This window comes from Chiloscyllium punctatum, chromosome 12 (assembly GCF_047496795.1).
Source record: "Chiloscyllium punctatum isolate Juve2018m chromosome 12, sChiPun1.3, whole genome shotgun sequence".
Lineage (NCBI taxonomy): Eukaryota > Metazoa > Chordata > Chondrichthyes > Orectolobiformes > Hemiscylliidae > Chiloscyllium > Chiloscyllium punctatum.
In genome coordinates, this window is record NC_092750.1 from 36,410,399 (window position 1) to 36,423,456 (window position 13,058).

The window sequence follows — 13,058 nt, forward strand, 5'->3', positions numbered from 1 at the left end:
TTTGCAACCCTCAGTGCTTCCTCCAAGTGTTGTTCAATGTGGAGTTATACTGATTCATCACCAAGGGAGGACAGTACATGGTAATCTGCAGAAGGTTTCCTTGCCTCTGTTTAACTGAAGCCGGAAGACTTTATAAGGTCCAGACTCAAGGTTGAGGATACCTCGAGCAACTCTGACTGCATACCACTGTGCTGCCACCTCTACAGAGTCTGTCCTGCCAGTGGACAGGACATATTCAGGGATGGCAATGGTGGTGTCTAGGACGTTGTCTGCATGTCATGATTCTCTGTGTATGACTATGTCAGGCTGTTGCTTGACTCGTCTACCAAATATCACTCCCAATTTTGGCACTAGCTCCACCCCCCGGATGTTAATACAGAAGACTTTGCAGAGTCTTCAGGGCTGTTTCTGCTGTTGTGCCTAGGTCACTGCCAGGTGGTCCATCCAGTTTCATTTCTTTGTTGAGACATCATACTGATCGATACAACTGAGTGGCTTGCGAGGTCATTTCGGAGGGCTCTCAAGTCACATATGGGCCAGGTGAGAATGGAAGATTTCATTCTGTGAAGGATGTTAGTGAGGAGATAGGTTTTTCATTAGATTCTTAATTCCAGATTTATTAAATTGAATTCAAATTCCACTATCTGCCATTGTGGGATTCAAACCTGGATCCCTAAAACACTAGCTGAGTGCCTGAATTAATAGCAATAGCAATAATAATCACCTTCCTTACCAACAGTCACTAACTAAGCTTTTCAATAGTGAATAATATTTGGATGAGATATTGGAAAGATACTAATGCATATGGAATCATATGCGTTAGAAAGGTAAAGATCCGTGCTGTTTTGTTCAGTATAAATGTTAACACATTAATTATTTGAGATATTAAACCCTGTTGCTACTAAGACATTTGAAAATTTTTCTTTTAGAAAGAATTTAGGAAGAATTCATTACATTGAGATAATATGGTACAAAGATATTAGCTAAGTAGCCAGCAGATACATTTTATGAAGGTTTTTTGAGCAGTACTAAACTTCCCTAATTTAGTTGCTATTAAACCACATTTTTCAAAGTTAATTTCCAAGCAATTCCATACTTTAAGTATGAAACTGCTTTCGAGGATATTCAGACTAAGTACACACAAACCATTTAGTAAGGGAAGGTCCTGCCTGACAAACCAGTTAAAATTCTTTGAAGAGGTAACAAGTATGTTAGACCAGTGGATGTTATCTATCTAGACTTCCAAAAGGCTTTTGATAAGGTGTCTCATGGGTGGCTGCTGAGTAAGGTGATGGCCCATGGTGTTCAAAGTGAGCTACTGGCATGGATTGAGGATTAGCTGTCTGACAGAAGGCAGAGAGTTGGAATAAAAGGTTCTTTTTTGGAATGGCAGCTGGTGACAAATGGTTGTCCTGCAGGGTTCAATGTTGGGACCACAGCTGTTCACTTTATATAATAATGATCTGGATGAAGGGACTGAGAGCATTCTGATGAAGTTCGCAGATGATACGAAGTTAGGTGAACAGGCAGGTAGTACTGAGGAGATGGGGAGGCTGCAGAAAGATTTAGAGAGTGGTCCAGGAAATGGCTGATGAAATTCAACGTGAGCAAATACGAGGCCTTGCACTTTGTAAAAAAGAATACAGGCATGGACTATTTTCTAAACAGTGAGAAAATTCGTAAAGCCAAAGTACAAAGGGATCTGGGAGTGCTAGTTTAGGATTCTCTAAAGGTTAACTTGCAGGTTGAGTCTGTGATAAAAGAAAGCAAATGTAATGTGGTCATTTATCTCAAGAGGGTTGGAATATAAAAGTAGGGATGTACTTCTGAGACTTTATAAAGCTATAGTTAGGCCCCATTTTGAATACTGTGTCCAATTTTGGGCCTCACATCTCAGGAAGGTTGAGGGGAGATCTAATAGGAACTTACAAGATAATGATGGCTAAGAAAGGTTGGATGCTGGGAAGTTGTTTCCATTAGATAGGGAGACCAGGAACCTTGGCCACAGTCTTAGAATTAGAGGGGGTCAATTTAGAATGGAAATGAGGAGATATTTCTTCAGCCAGACAGAGATGGGCCTATGTAATTCATTGCCACAGAGAGCAATAGAGGCAGGGACTTTAAATGTCTTCAAGGCAGAGATTAATAAATGCTTGATCTCGCAAAGAATTAATGACTACGGGGAGAGTGTGGGTAAGTGGAGTTAAAATGCCCATCAGCCATGATTAAATGGCGGAGTGGACTTGATGGGCCGAATGGCCTTACTCCCACTCCTACATCTTATGGTCTGATGGTCTTAAAACCATGGGTAATTATAAACTAGTGACACATTAATTGCAGTTTTTGTCATGTGACAGAAACAGAAACTCAAAATATCTTGCACTTCTTAGAACACTGTTCAGCCAAAAAGAAAATTTAAAAATGAAAGCTTTCAATCATGAAATTCAGAAGAATAGGCTAATGACTGCGCCCATTCCTATAGAAAGAAAACACGCCTTTATTTGGGTATTTTATAACTATTGGATGTCTCAAAGTGCTTTATAACTAATTATATATCATCTTTGTTGTACTGTAACAGCCAATTTATACACAGTAAGCTCCCACAAACAACTATATGATGGTAACCATATAATCTGTTTTGAGTGACATATACTGGAGGGCAAATATTGTCTCAGACAGCAGGAAGAATTTCCCTGCTGTTTTCAACTTGTACCATGGGATCCTTTATATCCATCTGAGAAGGCAAATATGGCTTTGATTTAATATATTTTCTGAAAGGTCATCTGTATAACAGTGCAACACTGTCAATATTGCTTTGGATCTTTATCCTTGATTTTGTACTTTACTCCTGGAGTAGGAGTTGAACCAACAACCTGTTAACTCAGAAGCCAGAGAACTACTAACTGAGGCATGGCTGGCACCGACCGATAATAATTTGGATTTCCAATTTTGTTTCTGAATTGCCAACTAACTGACATATTAAAACTTCCAATTAATTACTTTATGGTATTATTCTATTTGATGGTGTGACAAAACCTTTTAGTTTCAACATGCATATTGGTGAAACTTGTGCTTTTGGTAATAAGGTAGTTTAATGGTTGAAAGGATATGAAACAGCAAATGAATTACAAAATTAAATGAAGAATGTCATATTTTACATGCATTTGTTTAATATTTATTCACTTACCTGTGATTCAGCAAATGCCAGTTTATCTAATCCATTTGTGTATCTCTTTTTAGCTTTTAACACAGTATCCCGTTTCTGTGTTAAGAGTTGACGGAAAGCAGCAATAAGCTCCAGGTAGGATGTAGGAGTGACATAGTTATGGCGATTTAGCTCATGAAGAAACCTAAAACAAATTAATATTATGACATTTCATACTGGTCAAATTCTTAAAAGAAAATTCACTAGTCAATGGGCTAGATTTTGTGGGCCAGGGTTCCTGCTCCCACTCTCCACCAAAAATGTCAGGGGGGAAGCCAGCACACAATACTGCTAGTTGTCTTTCATCAATTTAATACTGGCAGCACTGTTAATCTTTTCGAAGTGAGACTTTCACCCTTATCATGGAAGTAAGTGTCATTTTAAGAAAGTGCTGGTTAAACAGGTGACCATCATCTGTAAACCCAGCAGCAACAAAAGAGATTGGTAGCCATTGCTAAGATGCAGATTATCCCTGAAGAAATAAATGAAGCCTGAACTGACAGATAAGTGGCATATTGCTGGGTCAGGGAGGTGAAGGTGTGTGGAGCAGTTTTGAGAAGTAGGTGGGGGAGGGTATGGTAGTTTAAGGGTTCGGCGGGGGTGGGATGATTTGTGCAGGATCTTGGAGAAGTGCTTTCAATGGGCTGAAGGCAATCAGCAAGGAGCTCTCTCATTTCCCTGACACCAGCCCAGGCTGCTATATCTGCCAGGATCTCCATGCTTCCCCTGCCTGCAATGGGTTAAAAAAAAGAATAGCTTGGTTAGAATGAGGTCCTTAATTGGCTATAAACTTGGGAATGGATTGATGCTCCCCACTAGGAGGGATGAAGAGAGGGAGTGCACAAAATGTAATATGTGGCCTGCCCACTGCCAAACTACTTGCCCTAGGATCTATTAGTCAAATGAATATCCCAGCAGTTTCACTACATGGACTGGCGTCAAACAAAGGATGGGGATTGGACCCTATGTATCATTTGAGAAAGTCTTACGATTGTACATCCACCTCCCCTTTACCCTCTCCACTTGTCTTTTCAAACCCAACCTTCAAAACCCTTCATTTTAGGCTGTCATTCTTCCAGGTGATAATACAGACTTAGCTGAGGTACCAGCTCCTTTCTACTGGGCCGCCTGAAATTGCAGCAATGGGCAATATGTGAACCTGGCACTGTTATGACTAAAAGATTCTGAATAGGGTTACAGCAGTAGAAACAAATGATTGTATAAGATTCCTAGGCCGTTGAAAGTTATAGGACAGGTTGCGAGAGACTAGTGTACAGCATCCTAGCTTTATTAATATGAGCGTAAAGTACAAAAATAAGAAGGCTATATCAAACTTGACCAGAGCTCTGGTTTGGCCTCAACTGGAATACTATATTGAAAGCCAAACTTTAGGAAGAATGTAAAAACATTGGAGAGTGTACAAGAAAGATTCATATGTCAGCTCCTTAGCATTCTTTCAAATGGTTGCGGGTGAACATCTATGCTGCCTTTTTACTTAAAGAAAATAGTATTGGTTGAATCAGGAGCAGAAGGTAAGCTTTTCTTTCATAATTGATTGGGTATTACTATTTTACTTCAACATGGATGTTCAAAATCTAGCCAATGTTTTTAAAGAAGATCTAAGGCTTTCAACTCATTAATTGCTTTTCTAATCTGAAATATGAATGTAGAATTTTGTGAACAAATTCTAAATTAATGGAATAGCAAAACTGTCACCTGAAATTATGGACTCACTTTGTTGATAGCTCAATAACAGATGTGTGAAAAAATTTACAAATTGGAACAACTTCTTTTCGTTCAAATTCAGTCATTTCCAGTGTTTCCAAAAAGGTGTTTGCAACTCGTTCAAGTGCATCCTCAGGCCATGGCTGCAGAAGAAAATAAAATATTTCAGTAAGTAAGAATCTCTACCAGCAATGACAACAAGAAATGTATAGAATTACTAGATTTTGAAGTGTTTAATGATCATAACATTCAATTGTGATGATTTACCTCCAAAGCCTACAGGTATATGAAACCCTTACTCTGTTGGAATATTGCAAATCCCCACCCCATTAGCTTCAAAATACGTTGTCCCAGATGTATATTTTGGTGGGACTGTAACATGAGATTCCAATTACAGTGTTTACTCTGCGAAAAACAATCACATTTAATTGATTTGTAACAAAAACAGAAATTGCTGCTGAAGTTCAGCAGGTCTGGCAGCATCTGTGGAGAGACAGCAGAGATAATGTTTCGAGTCCAATGACTTCATTAATTTCTGTTTTTGTTTCAGATTTTCAGCATCCACAGTCTTATTTGTTATCTAATTGATTTGTGTCAGTTTTATGTCAAATCATCACTACACAAAAAATAATTTATACCATTTCTGAGGTATGTCTATGAAAACCTTCTATATATTTACATAATTTGTGAGCTTCCAGCATTTATGCCAGTGCTCCAATGATGTAGATATGTGCCCAAAATTTTAGGTGCAGCAAGACCAAAGTACCTTAAGGGAGGAGTTGCTGCATTTAACAAAACAAATAACTTGGGTGCTGAAAATTTGTAATAAAAACAGAAAATATTAAAATATACAACAGTTTACTCAGCATCAGTAGAGGGCATGAAGAGAGCAGAGAAAAGGAAGAGACAGAAATAAATGAAAAGTCGGGTACGTTACCAAGTGAAAGGCAGAGTAGATTAACTGACAAATGAATAATGGTGCAAAGCAAATTGAGATGTATATAGAGATGTAAGTTATGTTTACTTGCAAAAGTTGGAAGAAGTTCTGTCTTGATTTTACTACAAAATCACTGAATCTAATTTGCCTTTGCCACTTCATTTACCATAATCACAGAACAGTGAATATGAAATGGAATTAAGTAAAAAAGGCTAAATTCTACAAAGATACAGAGCAAACAGATTACAAGGCAGCTTTAAAACTTATTGTAAATGATAGGAAATTCAACTTGGCAATATATGAACTATGGGCTTTCAACTAATCTACTGAGTGCAGTAAATGAAAGAGATCTGCGATTTTGCAACCTACTGTAATTATTTTTATGTTGAAATGATTGCAATTTGCAGTAAATGTAGGATTCTAAAAAGAAAAAGTACATGTAAACCACTGTTTTATTTGCAAGGAATTCTTGGGGACTTGATAGTGGGATGAGAGGAAGTAAAAGGATGGTATTGAATCTCCTCAACTTGCATGGGAAATGAGACACAAATGGATATGAATATCAAGAAAGTATTCTTTTGGAATGCTAAAATGAGAGGAAGTGAAGAAAATGTGAGTGGCATCATGATGAACTCAGTAGAAATGGTGGAAAATGAACCTTTAATTGTGCTGGCCATACTAAGATGGAAGGTGATGATAAAGGAAACTATCATTGATCTGGGAGAGGAGCAGGCAGATTGTGGAAATGAAAAGCACAGGATGGAGGCCTTTTCAAGCATTGTGGAGGGGAATCCTGCTTTGAGGAAAAATAAGGAAATAATGAAAGTATTGGTGTCAATTACGGCATTGTCTTAATAGATCCAAAAAAAGGTGGAGCAAGTGGGTTAATGGAGTAATATCCTTAACAGGTAATAGCATTGGAAGAGTTGTGGTAAAGCTAACTGTTTGGCAGGTAAATACTGGTCAATAATTTCACCCCTAAAATGGAAGTAGTTAGGCTGAGGAAAAGAAAGTAAAGGAAAAGTCAATGATAGACCATCAATGTAACTTTGAAAATTTGAAGCAAAATTTGTAAAGTTGTCTCGTTTGGGTCATGAACAGGAAACCAAAACAAAGAAATATCAATGTACTGGAAAAAGAGGTACAGGAAAAGACCTGAAAGGATTTACGTTCTACATTTGCCAAAAATAAAGACAATGATGGCTTGGCTCCATATAGCTTCCTAAAGAAGATGCTTAATTTAGTGAAGTGATTATTGAATGTGAGAAGTGCCCAGCTAGAAAGAAGAGCAAGTTGGTGGGGGGGAGTGATTGCATCTCTGATCAAGGATTGGAGCTATAGCAGCGTTGGAAGCCAAAGGTGAAATAGAGACGGTTAGGGCAAGAAAACTGAATACTATTAAATGACAAAATAAATCAGTAGATGTAGAGATGTCGGTGGGAAGAGGTTGAATAAGGATGAAAAATGAATGTCAATATAGACAGATATCAGTTGTGTGAGGCAGAAACAGGTTGAAACAATTGGTCTACCAGAATAGTCCTATGTGGGGGCCTTGGAAAGAATATAAGAACATAAGAACTCGAAGCAGGATTAAGCAATTCAGCCTGATCACTAGGGGTCAGAGAAGGAAAGATCAGAGTGGACAGTGAAGGCACAGCAAGGGGTGAAATTGCATTTAGGGGTGGGTCAGGGAAAGTTATGTGTAAGAAGGACCTGGAGAAGTATTGATAGCCAACCATTGTTAAGGCATGTAGACCTTGATACCTGAATCTAATCTTCACTCTTTTAAGTTCCCACTTCAATCAATTTTGAGCTCTGCACGATGCTGAGGTCTTTAGTCACCTTAGCCCCTGCAACAACTTATTTACATAGGAGCCTTCTCTCAACACAGCAGATCATTTCCCCCATCTTTAGAATTCTCTTTCCATCTGGATTATGTCCTGACATGTAGGATTCACCCCAAATGTCATTACATTACATTTCACTCCTTTCCTGCTCCAGGTGTGTCGTAGCATATCTGAGCGGATTCATTAGAAACAAAAACAAAGAAAAAAGGAGCTGGTTCCTTGACAAGTCATACCTGCCCCAGCAAGTGTCATAGTAGTGACATTATAATGGAAAAGCTTTGGTCATCTTTATGCATGCCAACAATATTTTGTGGTGGGGCTCCTATTACATGAAGAAAAGATTAATAACCAAATTAGGAAGGAATTCTAAACTGGCAGTCAAGCTTATGGTGCTTTCAAATATGTTGGATTGGAAATTAAGCAGGATGAGTCAATGTAATAATACATCAAGAGTTTTACTTGAGAAATGTTAATCATATTGCAATTAGTCACACCAAATTCAGATAGAAAGATGAGGATGCTAGCAAAAACTGAAAAGTTTCATCAGATAGCTCAACTGATTAGGCATAATAACAAGACCAGACCAGAAGCAAGTTTTGAAATGCTGGAACTTCTCTTGGTTGTGAAAAATCTAAAGGTGGAAACACAATTTGAGAGTGGTTTTCTTTAAAAGTGGAAATAGAGAAGTGTATGCGGAGGAACTTGGCCATTGATGATCTCAACAATAATCATTTTTACCAAATCACAGAAATCTTGCCAATGGATTTTCTAGTGGAGGAGGATTTGCGATGTGCCTTGTGTGAGAAAACGGGAAACGTTGCCCCTTGTCATGGAAGGCAAAGAAAAGTGATGAAGAGCACATTAGCTGCTGAAACTTTGTTTCATGTTAATGCTATTGACAGGGTATTCTATTTGTCTAAGATCTTGGGGGAAATGCTATGCATAAAAAGAACAATATCAGTAGAATGTTATACAGATAATTGGTCTACACAGATAATGTACATTCTATAACAAGTGTAAGTGACAAAAAGACTTAGGATAGATATTGCCAGCCGAATTTTAAAAATTATGTACATTTTATAAATACCTTTTTCTTTCAGACAGGAAGACTGTCAGAGAAGAAAGTGAGAACTGCAGATGCTGGAGATCAGAATCGAAAAGTGTGGTGCTGGAAAAGCACAGCCAGTCAGATGCTGCCTGATGAAGATCTCCTGCTTGAAACATCAACTCTCCTGCTCCTTGGATACTGCCTGACCGGCTGTGCTTTTCCAGCACCACACTTTTCAACAGGGAGCCTGTCAGAACCTGCATTATGCGGCTGAAACAGACCAACTCCAGAATTGTATCAAAGCAAGTATTGCTCTTTGGACTTCTTCATTTAAGAGCTGCATTCGAAGGGCCTCTTGTGGCATAGTGGTAGAGCCCATATCTTTGGGACAGGATGCCTGGGTTTAAGTCCTACCTACTTCAGAGATGTGTCAATAACATGCCTGAACAGGTTGATTAACATTTAAGAGCTGCTTTTGTTGTGCAGTGGTAGTTTCCCTGCCTCTGAGCCAGGAGGCCCGGGTTCAAGTCTCACCTCCTCCAGAGATGTGGAGTAACATCTCTGAACCAGTTTATTAAAAAATATCTAAACCGTAACCAACTTGGAATCACCAGCAGGTATCCATGATACCACCACAGGCAAAAAGATTCAGTGGCGCATAAAAACATCTCTGAATAGAGGGGAAAACAACTGCTTTCTTCCTTGCTGGGCTGTTGGTATCTAGACAGAGAAATGAGCAGAAGGAAGAAGGTGAAAACTATTATAATAAAGTCTGTGTAAATCTTAGGAAGCTTTTTGTTGTGTAATTTGACACATGGATACCAGTACTTAAAACACATACATTGAAAATTTTAACATACCTGGAACCAGTCAATCGTACAGCAGTTGATGAGCGAAGGGAACTGTCTCAGACGATTTCGGAAAGCATCTCCAATAGGACTAAAGGCCACCACAATGTGCAAGTTCTCTCTGCAGCGACTCACAAAGAATGCAAAGAGAGCTAGTGGACTGAAGTCTGCATTTTTGTTTCCTGCTTGAGCGGCTACGCGGACTCCCTGTTCAATTAAAATAAAATGCATGATCACAAACACTTCTAGAATTTACTCCCACAATCACCAATTGTTGACTTAAAAACATACAATCTGCAATTCTGTTGATCACAAGCTTAATGGCTGTGTTCCATTGTACCTAGTGGTGGCCTCCAACACTCTTCGTTTCTTAGGTTGATAGGCAATGTACTTCATCAGCATGAACTAGACAAACTAAATATCACTAAATCTATCTTCCTATCAGTGAAGATCTTACTTTGTTTGACTCGATTACCTGGATGTTGCCAGGTTTGAGTTATAAAGAAAGGCTGGATAGTCTGAGACTTTTTTTCACTGAGTGTAGGAGGCTGAGAAATTTATATAATTATGAGGGATATTAGTTGGGTTAATGAAAGGTGTTTTTTCCCTAGTTTGGGGGATTTCAAGACTAGAAGCCACATTTTTAAGGTGAGAGGAGAGAGATTTAAAAAGACATAAGGGGCAAATATTTTACACGGAGGGTGGTTTGTGTGTGGAATGAACATCCTGAGAAAATGGTGAATGTAGGCACAATTACAATGTAAAAAAGACATTTGGATAAATACATGAATAGGAAAGGTTTGGAGGGATATGGGCCAGGAGCAGGCAGCTGGGTATAAGTTTAAATTGGGATTATGTTCGACATGGACTGGTTGGACCAAAGGGTTTGTTTTTGTGCTGTATGACTTTATGACTCTATGACAGTTTTCTTGTTTCGAAGTTCCTTGATTAATTAAAAATATAGAGCTGCCAATCTCACACAAATTATAAATAGATCCATAAATAAATCAATAACAATGTGCATATTTGAATCATATATTCATCTATCTCCAGTATGCTATCACAAAGGAAAAAAGGAAATTTGCAATCTATGAGAAGATATGGACTGAGGTCCCTGTTTTAAACTAAAGCTTTCTAAGTAAAACAAGATTGATTGTTGTTTTCTCATGATAGAACTTTAAATAGGCTGCAGCTGGGAACGTGGAATTGAGGCCACAATCAGATCAGTCAAGCTTAAGGTCCCGATTTTTCTTTTTAATTGTTCATAAGATGTGGACATCACTGGCTGGGTCAGCATTTATTGCCCTTCTCAAATTGCTCCAGAGAAGTTGTTAGTGAACTATCTTCTTGAACAGCTGCAGTCCTTGGGGTGTAGGGATACTCACACAGCTGTTGGGAAGCATGTTCCAGGATTTCGACAGAGTGATAGTGAAAAAATGGTGATATAAGTCCAAGTCAGGGTGCTGCGTGTCACCTCCATGCAACTGGAGGTGCTAGGTGATAGTTGTCATGGGTTTGGAAATTGCTGTTGAAGCCTTGGCGAATCACTACAATGCATCTTGTAGATGACATACTTTGTTGCCACATTGTGTTAGTGGTGAAGGGAGTGGATTTTGAAAGTGGTGAATGGAGTACCAGTCAAGTGGGGTGCTTTATCTTGGATGATGTCAAGCTTCTCAAGTGTTGTTGGAGCTTCACTCATCCAGGAAAATTGAGAACATTCCAAAACATAGAACATAGAACAGTGCAGAACAGGTCCTTCAGTCCTTGATGTTGCGCCGACCTGTGAACTATTCTCAGCTCGTCCCCCTACCCTATCCCAAAATCATTGTTTAAGGATTGTTTAAATCTCCCTAATATGGCTGAGTTTACTACATTATCAGGGAGGCCATTCCACACCCTTACCACTCTCTGCGTAAAGAACTTTCCTCTGACATCTGTCTTAAATTTATCACCCCTCAATTTGTAGTTATGCCGTCTCGTACAAGCTGACGTCATCATCCTATGAAAAAGTATTTCACTGTCTACCCTATCTAATCCTCTGATCATCTTGTATGTCTCTATCAAATCCCTCCTTAGCCTTCTTCTTTCCAATGAGAACAGACCCAAGTCTCTCAGCCTTTCCTCATAAGACCTTCCCTCCAGACCAGGCAACATCCTGGTAAATCTCCTTTGCACCTTTTCCAATGCTTCCACATCCTTCTTGTAATGGGGCGACCAGAACTGTACACAATATTCCAAGTATGGCCACACTAGTCTTTTGTATAATTGCAGCATGATATTGCAGTTCCAGAACTCAATCCCTCTACCAATGAAACCTAACACATCTTATGCCTTCTTCACAGCACAATCCACCTGGGTGGCAACTTTCAGGGATCTATGCACATGGACTCCAAGGTCCCTCTGCACATCCACACTACCAAGAATCTTTCCATTGACCCAGTACACTGCCTCCCTGTTATTCTTCCCAAAGTGCATCACCACACATTTTGCTGCATTGAACTCCATTTGCCATCTCTCAGCCCAATTCTGCAGTTTATCCAAGTTCCCCTGCAACTTGTAACATTCTTCCACACTGTCCACTACTCCACTGACTTTAGTGTCATCTGCAAATTTACTAATCCATCCACCTATGTCTGCGTCTAAGTCATTTATAAAAATGACAAAACAGCAGTGGTCCCAAAACAGATCCTTGTGGCACACCACTAGTAACTGGATGCCAGACTGAATATTATCAACCACCACCTGCTGCCTTCTTCCAGAATGCCAGTTTCTAATCCAAACTGCTAAATCACCCTCAATTCCACGCCTCTGCATTTTCTCCATCAGCCTACCATGTGGAACCTTATCAAAGGCTTTACTGAAGTCCATGTATACCACGTCAACTGCCCTACCCTCATCTACATGCTTGGTCACCTTCTCAAAAAACTCAATGAGGTTTGTGAGACATGACCTGCCCTTGATGAAACCATGTTGACTATCTGAAATCAAATTGTTGCTTGCTAGATGATTATAAATCTTATCTGTTATAATCCTTTCCAAAACCTTTCCTACAATAGAAGTAAGGCTCACTGGTCTATAGTTATCTGGGTCATCTCTACTGCGCTTCTTGAACAATGGCACATTTGCAATCCTCCAGTCCTCAGGTACTAAACCTGTAGACAATGACGACTCAAATATCAAAGCCAACGGCTCTGCTATCTCCTCCCTAGCTTCCCAGAGAATCCTTGGATAAATCCCATCCGGCCCAGGGGACTTGTCTACTTTCACTCCTTCTAGAATTGATAACACCTGTGCATAACCAACCTCGATCCTTTCTAGTCTAATATCTCGTACCTCATTCTTCTCCTCCACAATATTCTCCTTTTCCTGAGTGAACACCAATGAGAAATGTTCATTTAGCACCTCTCTGATCTCTACAGGGTCCACACTCAACTTCCTACTTCTG

General features: G+C 39.3%; 1 protein-coding gene across 1 annotated transcript in view; it reads right to left on the reverse strand.

Annotated features, from left to right (window-relative positions):
- dnah12 (dynein, axonemal, heavy chain 12) overlaps positions 1-13,058 on the reverse strand; it is a 278,731-nt gene that overhangs the window by 80,691 nt on the left and 184,982 nt on the right. Inside the window, exons 45-47 of the mRNA XM_072582341.1 lie at positions 9,623-9,817; positions 4,940-5,073; positions 3,188-3,350 (exon numbers count right to left, since the gene is read on the reverse strand). Of these exons, the coding sequence (XP_072438442.1) occupies positions 3,188-3,350; positions 4,940-5,073; positions 9,623-9,817 (492 nt within the window). The remainder of the gene's footprint in view (positions 1-3,187; positions 3,351-4,939; positions 5,074-9,622; positions 9,818-13,058) is intronic.